At 39.1% G+C, this 17,615-nt stretch overlaps 2 protein-coding genes and 1 long non-coding RNA gene across 3 annotated transcripts; all 3 read right to left on the bottom strand.

Moving 5' to 3' along the window:
* Positions 1 to 4,069: 4,069 nt before the first annotated feature.
* LOC141003196 (lamin-A-like) lies at positions 4,070 to 10,050 on the bottom strand. Its single transcript, XM_073474483.1, has 10 exons — positions 10,004 to 10,050; positions 9,225 to 9,329; positions 8,991 to 9,023; positions 8,523 to 8,582; positions 7,672 to 7,716; positions 6,451 to 6,507; positions 5,968 to 6,030; positions 5,077 to 5,199; positions 4,738 to 4,845; positions 4,070 to 4,533 (listed from the first exon to the last, which is right to left on the bottom strand). The coding sequence occupies exons 2-10, from the start codon at positions 9,279 to 9,281 to the stop codon at positions 4,387 to 4,389; spliced, it is 693 nt and encodes a 230-aa protein (XP_073330584.1). The 5' UTR covers positions 9,282 to 9,329; positions 10,004 to 10,050; the 3' UTR covers positions 4,070 to 4,386.
* On the bottom strand, positions 10,051 to 12,007 carry LOC141003198 (uncharacterized). The gene is made up of 3 exons (XR_012179691.1): positions 11,924 to 12,007; positions 10,867 to 10,971; positions 10,051 to 10,120 (listed from the first exon to the last, which is right to left on the bottom strand). It is a non-coding gene; the product is annotated as an uncharacterized lncRNA (long non-coding RNA).
* Positions 12,008 to 12,705: 698 nt separating this feature from the next.
* Positions 12,706 to 16,898, bottom strand: LOC141004055 (butyrophilin subfamily 3 member A2-like). The gene is made up of 5 exons (XM_073475551.1): positions 16,772 to 16,898; positions 15,799 to 16,140; positions 15,082 to 15,375; positions 14,858 to 14,975; positions 12,706 to 12,718 (listed from the first exon to the last, which is right to left on the bottom strand). Exons 1-5 carry the CDS (start codon positions 16,857 to 16,859, stop codon positions 12,706 to 12,708), a joined length of 855 nt encoding a protein of 284 aa, XP_073331652.1. The 5' UTR covers positions 16,860 to 16,898.
* Positions 16,899 to 17,615: the final 717 nt, after the last annotated feature.

Genomic DNA, 17,615 nt, shown 5'->3' with positions numbered 1-17,615 from the left:
TGGCTTAACGATTCAGAGCAATATGGGGTTTAGTGTCTTACACAAGGACACAGCCACCCCAGGTTAAGATAACTAAGGGATTCATGAGCCAACTGCAGGGGCAGGGATGGTCATCTGTCTTGAGTGAGTGTCTGTAACTGAAGGACTGACAGATCATGTTAAAGTGACTGTGACTCTCTCAAGCTCTTGCATCAACATCAGAAATAACTACACAGGAAGAGGAAGTTCTCACCAACACACTTCAGTTGTATTTCAGTCTGACAGTCAGACAGTCGGCAGGAAGACACCATGGAGGTCACATCGCTCTGCTTCAGACTGTGTGAGTCTCAGGTTTTCTTCTTTTCTTCTAAGTTTTAAATCCTGTAGATCAAACCATCTATGTCTGATATTTAACTTTGCTCCTGTTTTTATCCAGTGATGCTTGAATTTATTCTGCTGGGGACACAAGTTCAGGACAGTTATACTCAGAAAAGTGGTGAGTGAGAAAGAGAAAATTCTGAAAGATGCTCTTTAACATTTTGTTAGTATTATGCTTTCTACCTAAAGGACCCACACTGAATATCGACCTAAACCTTTTAAATCTGTTTGTATCTATGCTCTAATAGATATTCAAGATTTATTGAATGTAATGAATTAATGGACATGTTGCTAACAAATACCAGAATATATTTTACAAAAAATCCAAGTTTATTCTGCCAAAATTCAGAGACATTGAGACTTCACTGATCTTGTTCCATCTGTTATACTAAAGACATCATAAAATTCCCGTTCTGAATATTTCTCTACAGACATTATCATCTTTTTCTTGGTTTCAGATGCAGTTTTTCTTCGTATCGCTCCAAACAGACAGCAGCACTTTGAAAACCAGCCTGTCTCTTTTCATTGTGAGGGAACTGATGATTCAATTCAATTGAGAGGGATCAAAAATACTACAGAATTTGATCCAGAATGTGATGTCAAGAGGACGTCAACAGGGTCTTCCTGCACATCTGATAGAGTCTATTCATTAGACAGTGGAGAATACTGGTGTGAGACTAAAGGGGGAGAGAGGAGCAACAGTGTCAACATCAGTGTCACTGGTATGATTGTTGTGTTTTTAAAACCAGTACATACTGTAACTATATGTAACTACTACTAGTACTATAACTATTTGTAATTATCTGTAGGTATCTAATCCAGTATGTCCAGTTACATACCGGACACTCAACTGATATATTCATTATTTTCAGACCAACCAGACTGTCAGACGTAATCAACATATTATTTCAAAGTGGGTTTTTTTGGGTTTTTTTTACAGAATCATGCAAAAATATGTAGAAAAATGTCAAAATGCTCAATCGTTACTACTTAATGCAGCCTTTGGAAATATCACATGTGGTTTAATTTCATTTCTATGCAGATGATGCACTATTTTTCTCCATTCTGTGAATGTCACCACCTAACCCTACATGTTATGTTTAGCCTATTTTCTCGTATCTGCAAAAACTAATATTAAATTTTTTCATCATGTTGTCCAGCTGGTTCTGTGATCTTGGAGATTCCTGCTCTTCCTATTTTGGAGGGCAAAAATGTGACTCTGCACTGTAAAAACAAGACAACCTACGTCCAGGCTGATTTCTACAAAGATGACGTCCTCATGGAGAGTAGTCCTACAGGAAACATGACCATTCACAATGTCAATAAGTCTGTTGAAGGAATCTACAGGTGCAGCATCCCTGGTGTTGGAGAATCACCTGGAAGCTGGTTAGTTGTAAAAGGTAAAACTATAATCTGCACTATTTCAGGTTATAATAGTTGTAATTATGTTAAGCATGTCTGTAGTGCCACCAGAGCGCAACTGAATGTTGATTTCTTCTTCTAATGGTTCTGTAAAAAGCAGAACACCAGCTCATTATCAATGGTGTATTTATTTTTAAATACAATAAAGAGACAGAACTAAAATAAGAGATGAAACTGATATCAACCTTTGTGCTAATTCCCACAACATGATTTTATGAGTGTAACAATGTAAGAAAAAAGCTACCCAACCTTTGTTTTTCAGCCGGATCCGTGACCCCTGAGAGTCCTGTCCTCCCTGTGACCAAGGTCACTCTGCGCTGTAGAAACCAGAAGACTTCCTCCAACCTCACAGTTGATTTCCCTGAAGGTGTCCTCCTCTTTGGGAGCAGCTCTGAAGGAGACGTGACCATCCACATTGTTTCCAAGACCGATGAAGGGCTCTACAAGTGTAACATCTCTGATGTTGGAGAATCACTCGAGAGCTGTTTGGCAGACAGAGGTAAAACATTCAAATTATTCAAATCAAAAAACCTAAAATAGATATTTTAAGAGCAGAACATCAACCCAGTAGATTTTCAGAGACAGCCTTTTACATCCTGCTAATGCTGCCATGCTCTTACAGCAGATATATTCTCTTGTCTTCGCAGCGCTGCCAAGAGAGACGTGGTCGTCCTTGCATGTCCTCCTCCTCTTAAGGACTGTTTTCACCATTTTGTTGGTGCCTCTGCTGCTGCTGGTGGTGGGACTGCTTCACTGTGGGAAACTCAGAGTTACACACAAATAACTCAAACTTGTATACAAGAAACGGACTGATAAATGACCAACACAGAGTCTTGGAAGCTTGTTTAGTCATTACGATCCCCGATCATGCTTTGGGTCTGAGAAGTCTGACAGGTCAGAAAAGATGCACTTCAGACAGTCACCAAGGTTGTTTTTACTTTTGTTATATTTTTAGTTTGGTGTTAAGCTTCTCTGTGCTACGTGTCCAGTCTTGCAGTGGCTGTTTGACTTTCTCAGGCTCAGACAAGGTTTAAAAACCACAGAGGTACTGACTGATGCATTGATTATTTTTACAAAGCCACATGTCAGTTCTCTCAGTCAGTAAATGCTGTTCTGTGTTCTGTTTTAGAGTCACAGATGAAAGTGATAATTTGAGCTCCTCAGACACAAACCACATGAGAAAACGTCTGTATGTATGTAGACGAGGCGTTCAGGAGGCTCAGTGGACACAACAAATAGTTTATGGTTTGAGTAGTCTGAAGGGTCAGATGTGTCTCGAATGTATATAAGGAAATGTAAAGTCAGCCTGTCTAAATATTCACATTAAACCATCTGCTGTGTTACTGTGTCGACTGAGTTTTTGTTTTTATCTGTCGGTCCTAAAATAGCAGAACAAACTGAACTAATAAACTGAAATAATAATAAAAATATAACAGAGAGGTGAACATAGTGAGAGACCAGAGACTTTAGACACATAGAGAACTTTATTAGGTTGTATTTTTCAACTGTTTTCTTTGTAAAAGTTCAGTTTCACAATAAAATGTTGGGCATTAATAATGGAGAGTGGTTTCTCAGTAGGAAGTACACAAAGCCATGTTTTGCAAAGAAAGTCAGCAAACTTCCAATAAAAGTCCAGGTAAGTTCTTATGAAGTCAGTGAATGTTTGTCTCAAAATAAAGACATAAGGATCCAAACAGGAACATTAATTCTTTCTTCAAATTTGCATTTTACAGTACCTGATTTTGTTAAAGAAGGACTTTATTAATACATAACTCTGGTAGAGTAGCATAGCTTCAGTTTGTTCAATATCCTCATATAGTTCACGAGAGAATCAGGCAACATGTTATTGTGTGAACATTACATTCATCATGATTTCTGAATTTGAACCCGGGTGACACCATAAAATCCACTGATGTTCACTGACATTTATGATCATTCACTAAAAAGGAACAGCAGCCATCCTTCGCCTCAATTTTATTTAAATATCTTTCTTAGTATTAATAAAGTTCAGATTATACACAGAATCATATTTGTTTTGTTTGAACAGAAAATGTGTAAATAAAAAAGATGTGGTGGTCAACAAATCATCAAAGAACACAATATCACTCATAGAAAATAAAAACATAACTGGAAGTTGACAATAAAAAACATCTTTACTGTTAAGAAGATCCAGAATACACTTGCTGTTACATAACTACCTTATATACATTTGTGTTGTAAAATAAAGTTTAATGTAAATATTCAGTTTGTTGACAACTGAATATTTTTAATATATCACAAGACAAAAATTTAATAATGTTTGATTCAATATTAATAACAAAGTTTACTCTTTCTTGTTTCCAGATGAGAAAGTGATGTGATGTCATGTTTACTGCATTACAAGCACAACATGTGTTTTCACAGGAACATCTGAGTCCTGCTGTTCCAGATGTTTCATGTTTTCAGTTTGCTGGATTTCAGCTGTTTCCCCTCAGAGTGAATCTTTGTGTTCATGGATGGTTCATTTCTCTGATGGCTCTAATCTCTAAAAGAGGAGACGGTTGGAGTTCATATGGAGAAAAGAGGGAAGCTAAATAATGCTGTGACATCTGGGCTAATTATTATCTTTCAGTATTTACGATCTAAGTTATATTGAATCTTTCCAGTGTTGCTGATGAGGGAGACCTGCACTTTGTCTGCATTGCTCCAGAACCTCAGGTCCTTCAACACCAGGTCAGCTAGACAATGCGGGCTCCGATAATCATTGCACCCCACCTGTAAGATGCAAAGGTCACAGATATATGAGCTGAATTATTATTATTATTATTATTATTATTATTATTATTATCATTATTATTGTTATTATTATTTCCTTAAGTTTACTTTTATTTCAAATGGAACACATCAACAGTAGTGAAATAAAAGAGAAAGAAAAGGGCAAATTTAACAAAATTTATCGAGAAATCAAGAAAAACTCACGGTAAAAACTTTTCCAGCCTTGAGGTTGGATGAGTCCTTAAATGTGTGTTTGATGGGTTTATTGTCGTTGACCTGTATTTGTAAGGCCCAGCCTCCCAGTTGTTGGTCCTGCAGGAGGGAAATTCATTGCCAGATGGAGGAAGAGAAAGAAAGACGAGAGAACAAATGAATATGACCGAGTGTTGAATCTCTTGTGTTTATAAATGATGTGAAAATGAGAACATGGATTCATGTTGGTTTGGTTTGAACACATGAAATGTTCCTGATACACTTGGTTACAATATTGTTTCATCTTATATAAAACTCATAAATTGTTTATCCACACATGAACAACGTTACCTCAGTGGATGTGTTTATGAGTTGGATATATTTGCCCCATGGGTCGAACTTAACGCCAACTGTAGGTTCTGTGGTTGAGCTCTGTCTGACCGAGCTGCTGCTGTTCTGCTCCTCGGACTCTCTCTGGGAGACAACACACACAGATCAGTTATTAAAGATGAATCAACTTATTTCAATATGTTGCTCATATCCCTGTGTGTGTGTGTGTGTGTGTGTGTGTGTGTGTGTGTGTGTGTGTGTGTGTGAGCCTCAGAGCTTCCTCTCAGATTTCTCCAGCCAACAAACAGACAGATGGATGTTGATCTTACAGCAGGAAGTGACGGACTGATAGAGAACCTGAGCTGTTTCACTGCTGACTGAAACACACTTTGTTTTTAGACTTTTGTCTGTCATATAACATCAATTCCAAAAAAGTTAGGACGCTGTGTAAATCATACAATTGTTTTAACATTTACTCAGAAAACATTAAGAACTAATATATTTAATGTTTCTATTGATTTTCGTACATATATGCTTATTCTGAATTGTTCAAATGTTTCAGACAAGTTGGGACAGGAGCAACAAAAGACTGTGAAAGTTGTGTTATGCTCCAAAGACACCTGTTTGGATCATTCACAGGTGAACAGGCTCACTGTTAACAGGTGATAGGATCATGATTGGGTATGAAAGGAGCATCCTAGAAAGGCTCAGTCGTTCACAAAAAAGGTTTGACAAGTTACACTTTCATATATATCAGAAACGTGATAAAAATAATGAAACGTTCATTATAGCTCTTCAAATCAGCCTCGAACAAAAATGTTCTGTCTTTGTTAGAGGCTGATTTGAAGAGGGACTTAAAGAAGCAGGTAGGCGGCTGTAAATAAATCTTTTGTGAAGAATACAAAGACAAACCTCTCTGATCTTCATCTGCAGCTTCTCCTGGAACTTCTGCCTCAACATTTCTGGCCACTGTGACTGAAACAGAGAGAAGAAAGAGAGATTAGAGAGCAGACAAGAAAGTTCATCTTTAAAAAAACAAACATCCTTTTATTAATGCAAGAACATTTCCAACACGTAATATGTGCTTATTGTTACTGTGTTTACCATGAATCAGTTTAGGGTTTTGTATTCTGTTTCATTGTTGTATCATTCTCATTGTCTGTCATCAAGTGTTTCTCCTGATTGGATTTTTGTGGGTTTGAGATTGTGAGCACAATTAAGAACAGTCCTGCAGCAGCTGTCCTTCTGTCAGTGATCCTACAGGAAGCTTTGTGACATAAAGTCAGTGTTGTTCAGTGCTGCACAGTTCTGTCTGTGTGAGGTTATCTTGGCAAGTTTATGTCTATATCAGGAAACCTCAGAGTGTATGAATTGTAATCCTATATGACAACTTACCAAAGAGACAGGCTGGACTGCATCAGACTGGACCTGAGTGGTTCTGTTACTTCCAGACTGGGAAGGAATAGAGAGGTTAAGAGAGACATGTTCTTATTAAAGCTGGAGAACATTCAGTCTGTCCTGCAGCAGCTCTTCATCTGTCAGTGATCACACAGAAAGCTTTGTGACTAAAAGAGTTTGATTTTGCACAATCAGTTTATTTTCTACTTGATTTTAATTCTATTTCTAAAGTCTAGTAAAGTCAGTGTTGTTCAGTGCTGCACAGTTCTGTCTGTCTAAGTTTGTTTTGTGTATTTACTATTATTTTCTACAACAGTTAACCTCAGAGGGCCGGATCTACTAAAGGTTTGCCTGTATTAAAACGTGTGCAAACTCCTTGCACACGCAAAAAATTGTACAAACTGATTTACTAACAGTGCGCAGAAAAGGTTGCATCTGTCAAAGGTGCAAAATAGCACGTCTGCATCCAGTTAGTACGTTTGCAGTGAATATGCAATATGGGGCGTTTACACGCAATTGTGCGTGTTCTGGGTGGAGAAAATGTAAATATATTAATTTAGCACACGCAAAGTGATTAATCAAACCTGAACGCAATTTTGCTAATAGAAACTGCTTCTATATTTAACATGTCTCAAAGGGAGATGCAAACGGTTTGTATGCGTAATTGCGCACACATGGCTGCGGTTATTGTTGCAAGAAGGAGACGCCGAAACAATGGAAGCCTGTTTTATTTGCAGACCTTTTATTATACGCCAATTTTCCTTTTGTTCTTCTTCTGATGTCTTGGTATCTCTTTTTCACTTCATCCACTGTTCGCCTGTTTTTTCCAACAGCATTAACTTTTTTACCGATTTTCTCCCACACGGCGTTCCTTTGTGCGACCGACAGATTCCTTTGCTGCAGCTCATTGAAATGTTTATTCACTTCCTCTACCAACACTTCTAATTCCAAAGGCTCCAATTTCACTTTGCACTTTCGCTCTCTCAAACTTGCTGAAAAACCATGCTGAAAACCATGAAACACGCTAAACCCTCATTTAAATAGGCGTGTCTCCAAGACGTTTGCATCTGTTGTCATTTATGCAATCACTCTTAGTAAATCGCCCGCAAACGGTTCAACCCCACACGCACATTTCTAGATTGCGCATGCAGATTAGTACAAGCAATTTGGGATCTTAGTAGATCCGACCCAGAGTGTGTACAAAACATCACAACTTACCAGAGAGGAAGAAGACTGGTTGGAAACAGACTGGCTTCTTTGAAACTGGGAAGAAAGAGAGAGATTAAGAGCGACATGTTTTTATTAAAGATATTTAGGTGATTTATTATCTCAAACATTAAAAAGACTTCAGAGGCTGAGTTGCTGTGATGAAATTATTCAGAAGATTTTCTCGGCGGCTGTAGCTCAGTGGGTAGAGCAGGTGACCAGTGACCAGAAGGTCGCTGGTTCAAACCCCGGCTCCCCTGGGCGGAACCGAAGTATCCTTGAGCAAGATACTGAACCCCGAAACTGCTCCTGACGCGCAGTTGGCACCTTGTGTGGCAGCCTCTGCCGTCACAAAAGGGCCCTGCGATGAGCTGGCGACTCGTCCATGGATATACCCTGGCCTCCGCCCTATGAAAACTGGATTTGGCCCCCGCAACCCCCTGAAAGGGGGGGGTAAAGCGGCAACATCTCCGCGACTCTCACGGAAAAGCGGTCAAGATAATGAACTGAACTGAACCTTTGATGTCCCGTTCTTGTTTCCGTGCCTTTCCGACCTTCTCTGTGTTCATCCGTGTTTCTCCGTGATGTCCTGTGTTCCTCCCCAGTGGCTCCCGTTTGTAGTTTTGATTTGTACTTTGTTTTTGTTTGCACTTTGCTTTAGCCTTTTTTTGCTACTTTGTTTTTTGTCTTTTGGTCTCATTTTAGTTTCATGTATTCCCCATTGTCTGTAGTTCAGCTTTGCTTATTAAAAGCTCGCCTTTTGTTTCCCCCCTATACTGCTTCCTGTGTGTGTTCCTGGGTGTCTGCGCTTGGGTCCTCTCCTAGCCTTACCCCTAAACGTAACATCCTACATGATAACTTACCCGAGAGGTGGAGGACTTGGCAGAAACAGACAGGACTGTAGTGATGTGTTGTTTTAGATCCTGGGAAGAAAGAGAGAGATTAAGAGCAACATGTTGTCATTAAAGATAGTTCAGTGATTTATTATATCAACCAGTAAAAACGTGATTAAAGGCTCGGTGGAGTTTAGAGCTCTGGTAGCACCATGGAGCTGTTTCTCTATTAAAAAGTTGTTTTGGGTTGCTGTGATGAAATCATTCAGATGATTTTCTCTGTTCTGTTCTGTTCACAGTGATCTATCTGTGCATATCTGAATAATGTATTTAAATTTGGTTACACCGCGACTACATTAACTCTGATTTAATACCCAAAAAATGCGAAGCCACAGAACTCTTCAATTTTTACATCTCTGTCCGGTGCTTGTGAAGGCCAGTTTGTAGTGAACTGAACATGAGAGCTCTGAGCAGCAGCAGACTGAATGAAGTACTGACCTGAGGACAGTGTGAATCAGCTCTGAAGGTTACCTTTGGAGATAAAGTAAAGAGCAGACACAGTCAGTGACTACGAGTCTTTAAGTGAACTGAACAAAATGATTAGAAGCAAAGTGATTCATGATTTCACCTCTACAGAGAACCAGCACACTCACAACTGGACTGTCTCATACTGACTGTAGTGCCTCCTCATTAGACAGAAATCTACAGTAAGGTTAAGTTACAAAGATGAACCTCCAATGTGTTGGACTCCAGATCCTTCATCAGGGACTGCAGGTCGGTGTTCATCATCTGAACATCTGTATGGAGCTGCTGGACTTCAGCTTGCTTCTTTTCAAACTGGGATTAAAGCAAAGATGAGAGACAATTTATATTTATTCAACTAGTTTGACGTCAACATTAATAAAAGTGTTCATGTAACTTCTATGACCCTATTTTATCATAACACAACTGCAACGACCAGTTCACAGCAGACACTGTCCTCCCTACAACAGCATCAGTCCTCTCAGCAAGTGTCCCAAAACAACACATTGAGGAGACAAAGCCCTCTAGAGGCCAGAGGAGTTAAGACGGGAGCAAAGGAGGAACTCAGGTGATGTTAGAGAGACGTTCTCTCTCAGGGAAGAAACAGTTGAGGAGCTTCACCTTCTCTGTTTTGGTCTCTGTTTGCAATGGGAGTGAGTATACAACACAATCAGCCTGAAGGTAAAGCTCTGATTCATTCTGCATTTGAATTTAACAAGGAAGAGAATAAATGTAAAGTGTATCAACCAATCCACTGCAGTTAAGAGCAAAAAGTCTTTTGCAATATTTTGGCTTTTTTTTGTTTCATTCTCTCTCAACAACAAAAACAACAAATAAATACTGTATGTACAGAAATAAAACTTTTCTTCCATCTTTAATTTGGTCCTGATCTTAAGAGCTGGAGACAAATCAGTGTAACATGTGGAAGGGACAAAGAGATGAGTCGACAAGTCATCTGAATTCATAAAGTTAATAATGATCAGATCAACCTCTGTCTTCTTGGACTCCAACTGAAGCTTCAGGGTCCCCACTTCCCTCTGAGCTTCCTCTTTCTCCCATCTCTCCTGCAGGAGCTTCCTGTTGGTTTCATCGTTGTTTCCCATCATCTGGGAGTTAAAGAGAGACATGGAGAAAGACTAGATGATGGACTTGAGATGAGATGGTGCCAGATTGAAAACTGTGAGTAGTGACATGTCTAAAAGCCGCTGTGTTGCATTTTTCACATCAAACAATAAAAAATCCCCAAAGTTATGATTTTATTTACTTCCCAAACAATGAAGGGCCGTTAAAGAAGAGATCTGTGGCTTCAGGTCGCACACAGAGAGGATGAAAATTGTAAACCGTGAGACCCGATCAGTCAATACGTGTCCGTCTGTGTCAAACACCTCATCACAGGTTAGTTAATTATGTTACTGAGTGAACGACATGTGCACCGATTGTGTCTGTAGATCCAAGCGAATCAAAAAAGAGCCTTTGTAAAGTTTTAACTAAAGATTTTACTGCGAAACATAAAAGTGGACAGTGGACAGATTATAAAACAGCAGCATAAAGAGTCTTAGTGACAGAAAAGATGATAGATAGTTGTGTGTGTTGGAGACGGACTGAAAGGACTCATCATCCACTGTTTCTTTATTTTCTTCTCAGTAATGACACCAATCCACGATCGGCACCGACATAATATGATTGTTTGACTGACTGACAATAGTGTTTCAGATCTTAATACCTAAAAATACATCGATTTTCTTATTTTAAGCTGTTAATTTAACAGAGTTGTTACAATTTGTATTGACAGCCTCTTGAACAGACCATAACCATCAGAGCAGAAACAACAATAGAAAGGTAAAAGATGAACCTCCTTGTTGTTGGACAGTTCCTCCATCAGGGTCTTCAGGTCGGTCTCCATCCTCTCCAGAATCTCCTCCTGCAGCTGCTGGACTTCAACTTGTTTGTCATCAAACTGGAAGGAAAGAAAAGATAAGAGTCCATTTCAGTTTGTACGACTACGTTAAGCTGCTGCCGACAGAAAAACATTCAGTTACTGCTCGGGCTCTATTTTATTGGCCCAACTGCAACGACCAGAGCAACACAGACACTGTCCTCCAACAACAACATGAACCCTTCAGTTAGTGTCACAGAACAATATGAACATTTAAGTGACAAAGCATCAATAGTAACTATGATTTTCAGTTGTTTGTAACAGATTTAGAAGACACAGATGAATAATATCATCCTGCTGAGGTGCATGTGTCAGTCTAGAGGGCTCAACAGCTGTGATGTAATGATCCTGAGTCACTCCTCAAGTCAGAGGCTGCAGATTCATCACATATATCTGTGAACTGAAGCTTTTCTTACAGGGAACAGCAGCTGCAGACACACTGTGACAATCAATCCTCACAGTTTGTAGATCACAACAGGCTGATTGCTCCATATTTAGTCTATTTAACTAATCCACTGGTTGTACACTGGTAACTGACATTGTTCAGTTGCATTTTGTCTGTTTTTTCTTCTTTTTTTTTTTTTTTTTTTGTCATAAACCGGAAAGTTAATTTAGCAGCAGAGTGACTTTACATCTGGAAACAGATGTTTTCACATGTCTGCTCTCAGTGCAACATTTACGACTCAGTCTGAGTCAAAGCACCAAAAACTCTCTTCATGTTGCTGCATTTGAATGAAACCACCTGCTTGAGTCTCTCCACTGAGTGCAGACATGAAAATACAGCCTCTACAGTCACACTGCAGTCGCTGCAACTTTCTCTATTTGTCTGGAAAAGGACTCAAACCAGTCTGGTCTCAAGACCTTTTTTACTTGACCTGTTTGTGGAAGTGACTTGGACTCAGACATAAAAGTGAAAACAAACAAGTAGGAGGCTGGAAACAAATGTTTCAAAGGAAAAGATAAAAACAGAAACCTCTTTGGTTTTGGTGTCTAATTCCATCTCTTCAGTCTCCAGCTGCTGCTTCAGGTTCTCCACTTCATTTTCAGCTTCCCTCTTCTTCTGCCCTTTTTCCTTTTTGGAACCCTGGATCATATTAAAACATGTGACTGAACAAACAATATAAAATGACTCGTGGTAAAAAATGAAGCTGTGATTTTTACTGAATAACAAGTGAGAAAGCTCAACTCTGCATTTAGTTAACTATAAATGAATCTGATGAAGAAAACACATTAACAACCAGCAGAGAGTCAGTCTGTCTGCCTGCCTGTCTGTCTGTCTGTCTGTCTGTCTGTCTGTCTGTCTGCCTGCCTGTCTGTCTGTCTGCCTGCCTGCCTGCCTGCCTGCCTGTCTGTCTGTCTGCCTGCCTGCCTGTCTGTCTGTCTGTCTGTCTGTCTGTCTGTCTGCCTGCCTGCCTGCCTGTCTGTCTGTCTGTCTGTCTGCCTGTCTGTCTGTCTGTCTGTCTGTCTGTCTGTCTGCCTGTCTGTCTGCCTGTCTGTCTGTCTGTCTGTCTGTCTGTCTGTCTGTCTGCCTGCCTGTCTGTCTGTCTGCCTGTCTGTCTGTCTGTCTGTCTCAGCATTGATCTCAGTCACAGTCTAGTTATAAAGGCACTGAGGGATCCTTTTGTAAAAGTAATGAATAAATTACAATAATTGACTGTTTGTTATTTTTCTATGAGGACACATCAGAGTGTGTTATTGTATTTAAATCATGAGCACTTACTGAAGAGAACCTAGAAAGTTTGGTTAGTGCAGCTTCTAATTTCTCCACCTGTGAGAGAAGATAAAGTGAGACATGAGAACAACATTAAAGCTGATGAATAATTATACAACATGACAGTTAATCTACAACAAGTATCTTTGTATACAGTCAACTACATGGTATACGGTACATTGTAATAAGTAAATAAGATAACATTGTGTACTTCAATCAGAATAAAACAGATGCAGATGAAGATGAAGACATGAACCTCTGTGTTCTTGTTCTCCAGACGTTCCTTCAGTCTCTGCAGGTTCTTCTCCTTCCTCTGCTTCTCTTCATGGAGCTGCTGCAGATCAGCTTGTTTCTTTTTAAGCTGGAGGGACAGAGAGAAGGTTCAGAGACACAATGACAGACATGTTCACTTATGAACATTTTGACTTTAAATCTGTGACAGAAAAATAACATGTGTCTGGATTCAGCCTGCTGAGCCTCATGTGGACATTTAGTTTGTGACTGACCTGCCAGACTGCTGGAGCATTGACCTCTCTACACTATTAAACACATAAAGATGTGACTTTAAACTGAAATCACAATCTTAAATGATGAAAGTGAAGCTGAACCTCAGTCTTCTTGGTCTTCAGCTCCTCTTTCAGGGTCTTCACTCTGTTCTCAGCTGCCCCCCCCCTCGTCTGCTGCTCCTGGAGAGAGATGAACAGAGACGAGACCAACACATTTTATTATGGAAGGTAAGTGATGATACCACAAAGTGACACATGCATATGTACCTCAGGATTGATTCTTGCAGCTTTTCCCTTTTTCAAATCCTTCATTTGCACTGTTTCAGGTGTCATGAGCTGCTGTCTCTCTGTTTCTTCTTCAGTAACACACTGATCTTCAGCTCTGTTGCAGTTTTCCTTGTCTCCTTCATTAGTTTGATCTCTGTGGCTTCTCTTGGTCTCTGTGTGAAATCAAAGGCAGTAAAATAAAAGACTCTTTCTTGAATTTCAGGAAGGTGTCACAGCATATCAGACATTGTAGACTAAAAACAGTTAATGGGGCAAAAAAAAAAAAGTAAGACAACTGGCAATTTAACTCAGTGGACATTAAAGGAGATAAACCACCACGTTTTTTTTTTCAGCACTATATCACTGACAGTGTTTTCATATCACTATTCTGTATAAATCCTGTCAGACATTTACAAAGAGGCAAGGACGAAACTTTGATTTCAGAGGTGGGGGGGACACAAGTATTTTTAAAAAAACTCTAAGTCTTTCAGTTCACTGTGTTTTCTATTGCTACTTTTAAGTTTACTGTTCTCTTTTTTGGTTTAGCTGGTTGTAAAGCATGTAGAAAAACATTATCACCCAATTCTGTGTCACCTTGTTAGTCAACTACACTTATTTTTGGGACAATTTGGGGTGCAACAATCATCAATTTTGATGATACTGTTATAGAGGAAAAAAAATAGTTTCACAATTTTCATGAGTTTGGATGTATAAAATCACATTTGTAATCCAAGGTTTTATTGTATTTTATCCCTAAATCTTTCATTGTTGGTGTTTTTTTTAAACAGTTGCTGCCTTTCAACACAAAAATACATGAAAATAAGTGTATTTCTTTGGCATTAAATACCAGCTTTTTTAAAATCTTTGCATTGTTGAGGCTCTACATTTATAATAATAATAATAATAATAATAATAATAATAATAATAATAATAATAATAATCCATGTTATTTATGAGCACTTTCAATAAAACTCAAAGACACTTTACAAGATTATTGAGAGCTTTGTAATTGATGAGGAGGATCATGAAGTGGATATGCTGCTTTATTGGGAGCCAGTTGCAGGATGGGTGTAATGCATTTCTTTGAGTCACTTACACTTTGACTTCTAAAGAAGTCTCTTATGTTCACTTTTCTTTTTTAGACATCCTGGCTGCGCCTAATTACTAAACACACATACACACACACGCACGCACGCACGCACGCACGCACGCACGCACGCACGCACGCACATACACACGGACACCGATTCAAACGTTAATGTAAATGAAACCTCTGATATTACAATCCCTCTAGCTGACGTGACCCAGGCAGAACAAATGCCCAACTTACCGTGGCAGATTAATAAGCACCCCCCCCACCACCACCACCACCACCACAAAAAAAAAATGATGTCCGTGCAAAGAGGTGCAATTAATTCCTGACTTACTGAATTTCCACACAAAAACGACAAGAATCAGAACAACCAGGATGCAAACAGCCAAACTAACAGCCAAACCAACTGTGGTAGAGGAAGAACTGGACTGAACCTCAAAGAAATCATCTGAAATGATAAAACACAGAATAACATGGCAGTTATAGAAAACTAGATCTCAGCTGTTTCAAACTAAAACAGTGATCACATCATAAAAGTAAGATTTTTTTTTAACCTGAAATAAAGGTGAACGCCTCTCTGATCTGGTTGGTGTGGTTCTGTTGGACTCTACAGGTGAAGCTGTTGCTGTGTCTCTTCCCCACAGTCACTCTGCTGCTGACAGTATAGAGGTCATCAGGACCTCTGACTGTCTCTGTAGGTCCAGCAGAGAGGAGGTTTCCCTCAGCGTCCAGCCAGAACACCTCAGGTTCTGGATACCAGCCTGTAGAGTTACAGTGAAGAACCACTGCTCCTTTGTTTCTGTCAATCCCCGATAGACTGATGGTAGGCCAGGAAACAACACGTGATGCTGAGCAATAGAAAATGTTTCAAAGCATTAGTCAGTTATACGGTTAAGAAAATGTAAACTGTCAATGTAATTATTGAATTTGATGAAGCATACACCATGATTGTCTTTTAAATATCAATAATGGTAATGGGACTGTCTGATGGCAAAGGGGTCACATATTTGACTGTTACCAAAATTGATTCCAGCTAATGGATTGGTTTTCTTTTATAATTTGTTTTTTTGGCTTTTATTAGACAGGACTGCTTAGAGAGATGACAAGAAATGGGATGGATGGAGGATCATTTACACTAATGTTTGATGATTGCGTCTGCTCATCTCCCAACCCCAATAGCTGGAGGCTGTGTTTATCCTACCAACATTTTTCTTTGGATACAATACACACTGCACCAAACTGAGCTAAACAGACATTATCTATCTACTTACCTACAACAAGCTCAACGAACGAGGCCGTATTTAAATCTGGAATGTAGCATTTGTATCTTCCCCCGTCTGAAGGTCTCACACTGGACAGTTTCAGTGAAATGTTACCGTGCTTCAGTTCACCAGTGTACAGTGACGTTCTTCCTTTGTAGGATGGATTTTTTAAACTTACGAAGTCCTGGCCAGCACGCCACACAAATACAAATCTGGGATCCAGCTCAGGTCTCGTCCACTCCAATGTCTTGCCAGCAACATCCCCTCCTGGTTGTAAATGGCACGGCAAAATGATGTCATCACCCACTGTTGCCACTATTGGCTGAGGTGGACCAGTTAACTGAGACTGACCTGGAAGGAAAACAAAAGGTTTTTGACCATTCTTGCAGTACGACTAAATCAGTTCAGCTGTATATAAAGCAGGAATTATGCTGCTTCAGAGATATCTGCAGAGAACAGTAATGTGTAAGCTCGCAAATCTTAACATAGCATTTCAGCATATTACTACCCCAAGTGTTACCTGTCTGGACATTTCTTAAGCAAATGTATGGGACACTTGTTAATTCCACATTGTCCCAGGTTTGTTTCATGGATGTTGTGATTCATGCACACTGTTGATTGGGTGACATTGATTTCCACACACTCCCAAGGTGAATATTTGGCTCTTAAGCTACTAAATCCTCCACTGTGTTGACCAGCTAGGTGCTAACTTTGTTGTTGTTTTTCCCCTGACATCAGCCGCATCCAAAAAGCAACACGATGAGAACCGTGGGAGTAATCTAAAAATGTAGGAAAACCAAAACAAAGAGCCACTACAAGGCTCCAATGAGCTGAGAGGAGTCAGTTATACTCCTTCACTATGATAAGAACCTTTCATTTCACACAGTTATTTGATATGTGGTTGATCTACCTGGTATTTAGCAGCACATTTCTTCCAAAGAATTATTGTGAGCCTATGTAATTGTATTTGTGTGCAGGTTACCTCTACATAAGTGTGCCAGGAGAAGATGGACAACCAGAACGTTGATGATTCTGAGCGAAGATCGAAGGGGTCCAGCCATCTCAAACATCCTGCATGTCTAACAATTAAAAGAAACCACAAATACATTGGAACCACCACCATTTTATGGAAAAGATACCTTTTGAAGATAAACTCAGAAACTCCAAAATGAAAATATCTTTTCTGTTTTGTTGTTGTGTCTTTTTTTACTACTATTCTCTGTCCTATAGTTGCACGTTTTATATAGGCCATTAAAATTAAATTATATTATTTTCCTCTTTTAAAAGACACAATCATGTGAAAACACCTTCACTGACATTGTATGTTCTGCGAGCCTTGTGTTAAATCTGTATGTTTTATATGTTAAATTTATAAAGATATATTAAAACAATTTTCTCATTTATGTTTCAATTTTCAATTGTATATTGTGAAAAAACAGTGCTTATGGTCTGGTTGGGTTCAAGCACAAAAAACGCGTAGTTAAGGTTATGAAAAGCTCATGTTTTGACTCAATGACAGCCATAAAATGTCTCAATTTTATATATAAAAAACAAAATTGGTTCTTTGCTCTGATCATGGCTGCTCAAAGTCCAGAAGTGTGTCTGCGGTTTGCAGAAATGAGCAATGGCAACATATTTTTCACCTAATTTTTTTCATGTCCATGTATGAAATTATACTTTCAATTTGGTAACATATACGGACCTACAGAAAATTCTGTGAGGGTTAAAATTGAGTAAGTTTTAAGGTATTTTGATGCAAATTATTTAATATTTTAGGCTTCAATAGAATCATGTTTATGGTACAAAGGTGGTCCGTGTCTGTAATA

Source organism: Pagrus major, chromosome 10 (assembly GCF_040436345.1).
Source record: "Pagrus major chromosome 10, Pma_NU_1.0".
Taxonomy (NCBI): domain Eukaryota; kingdom Metazoa; phylum Chordata; class Actinopteri; order Spariformes; family Sparidae; genus Pagrus; species Pagrus major.
This window is presented reverse-complemented; position numbering and strand designations above follow the sequence as displayed.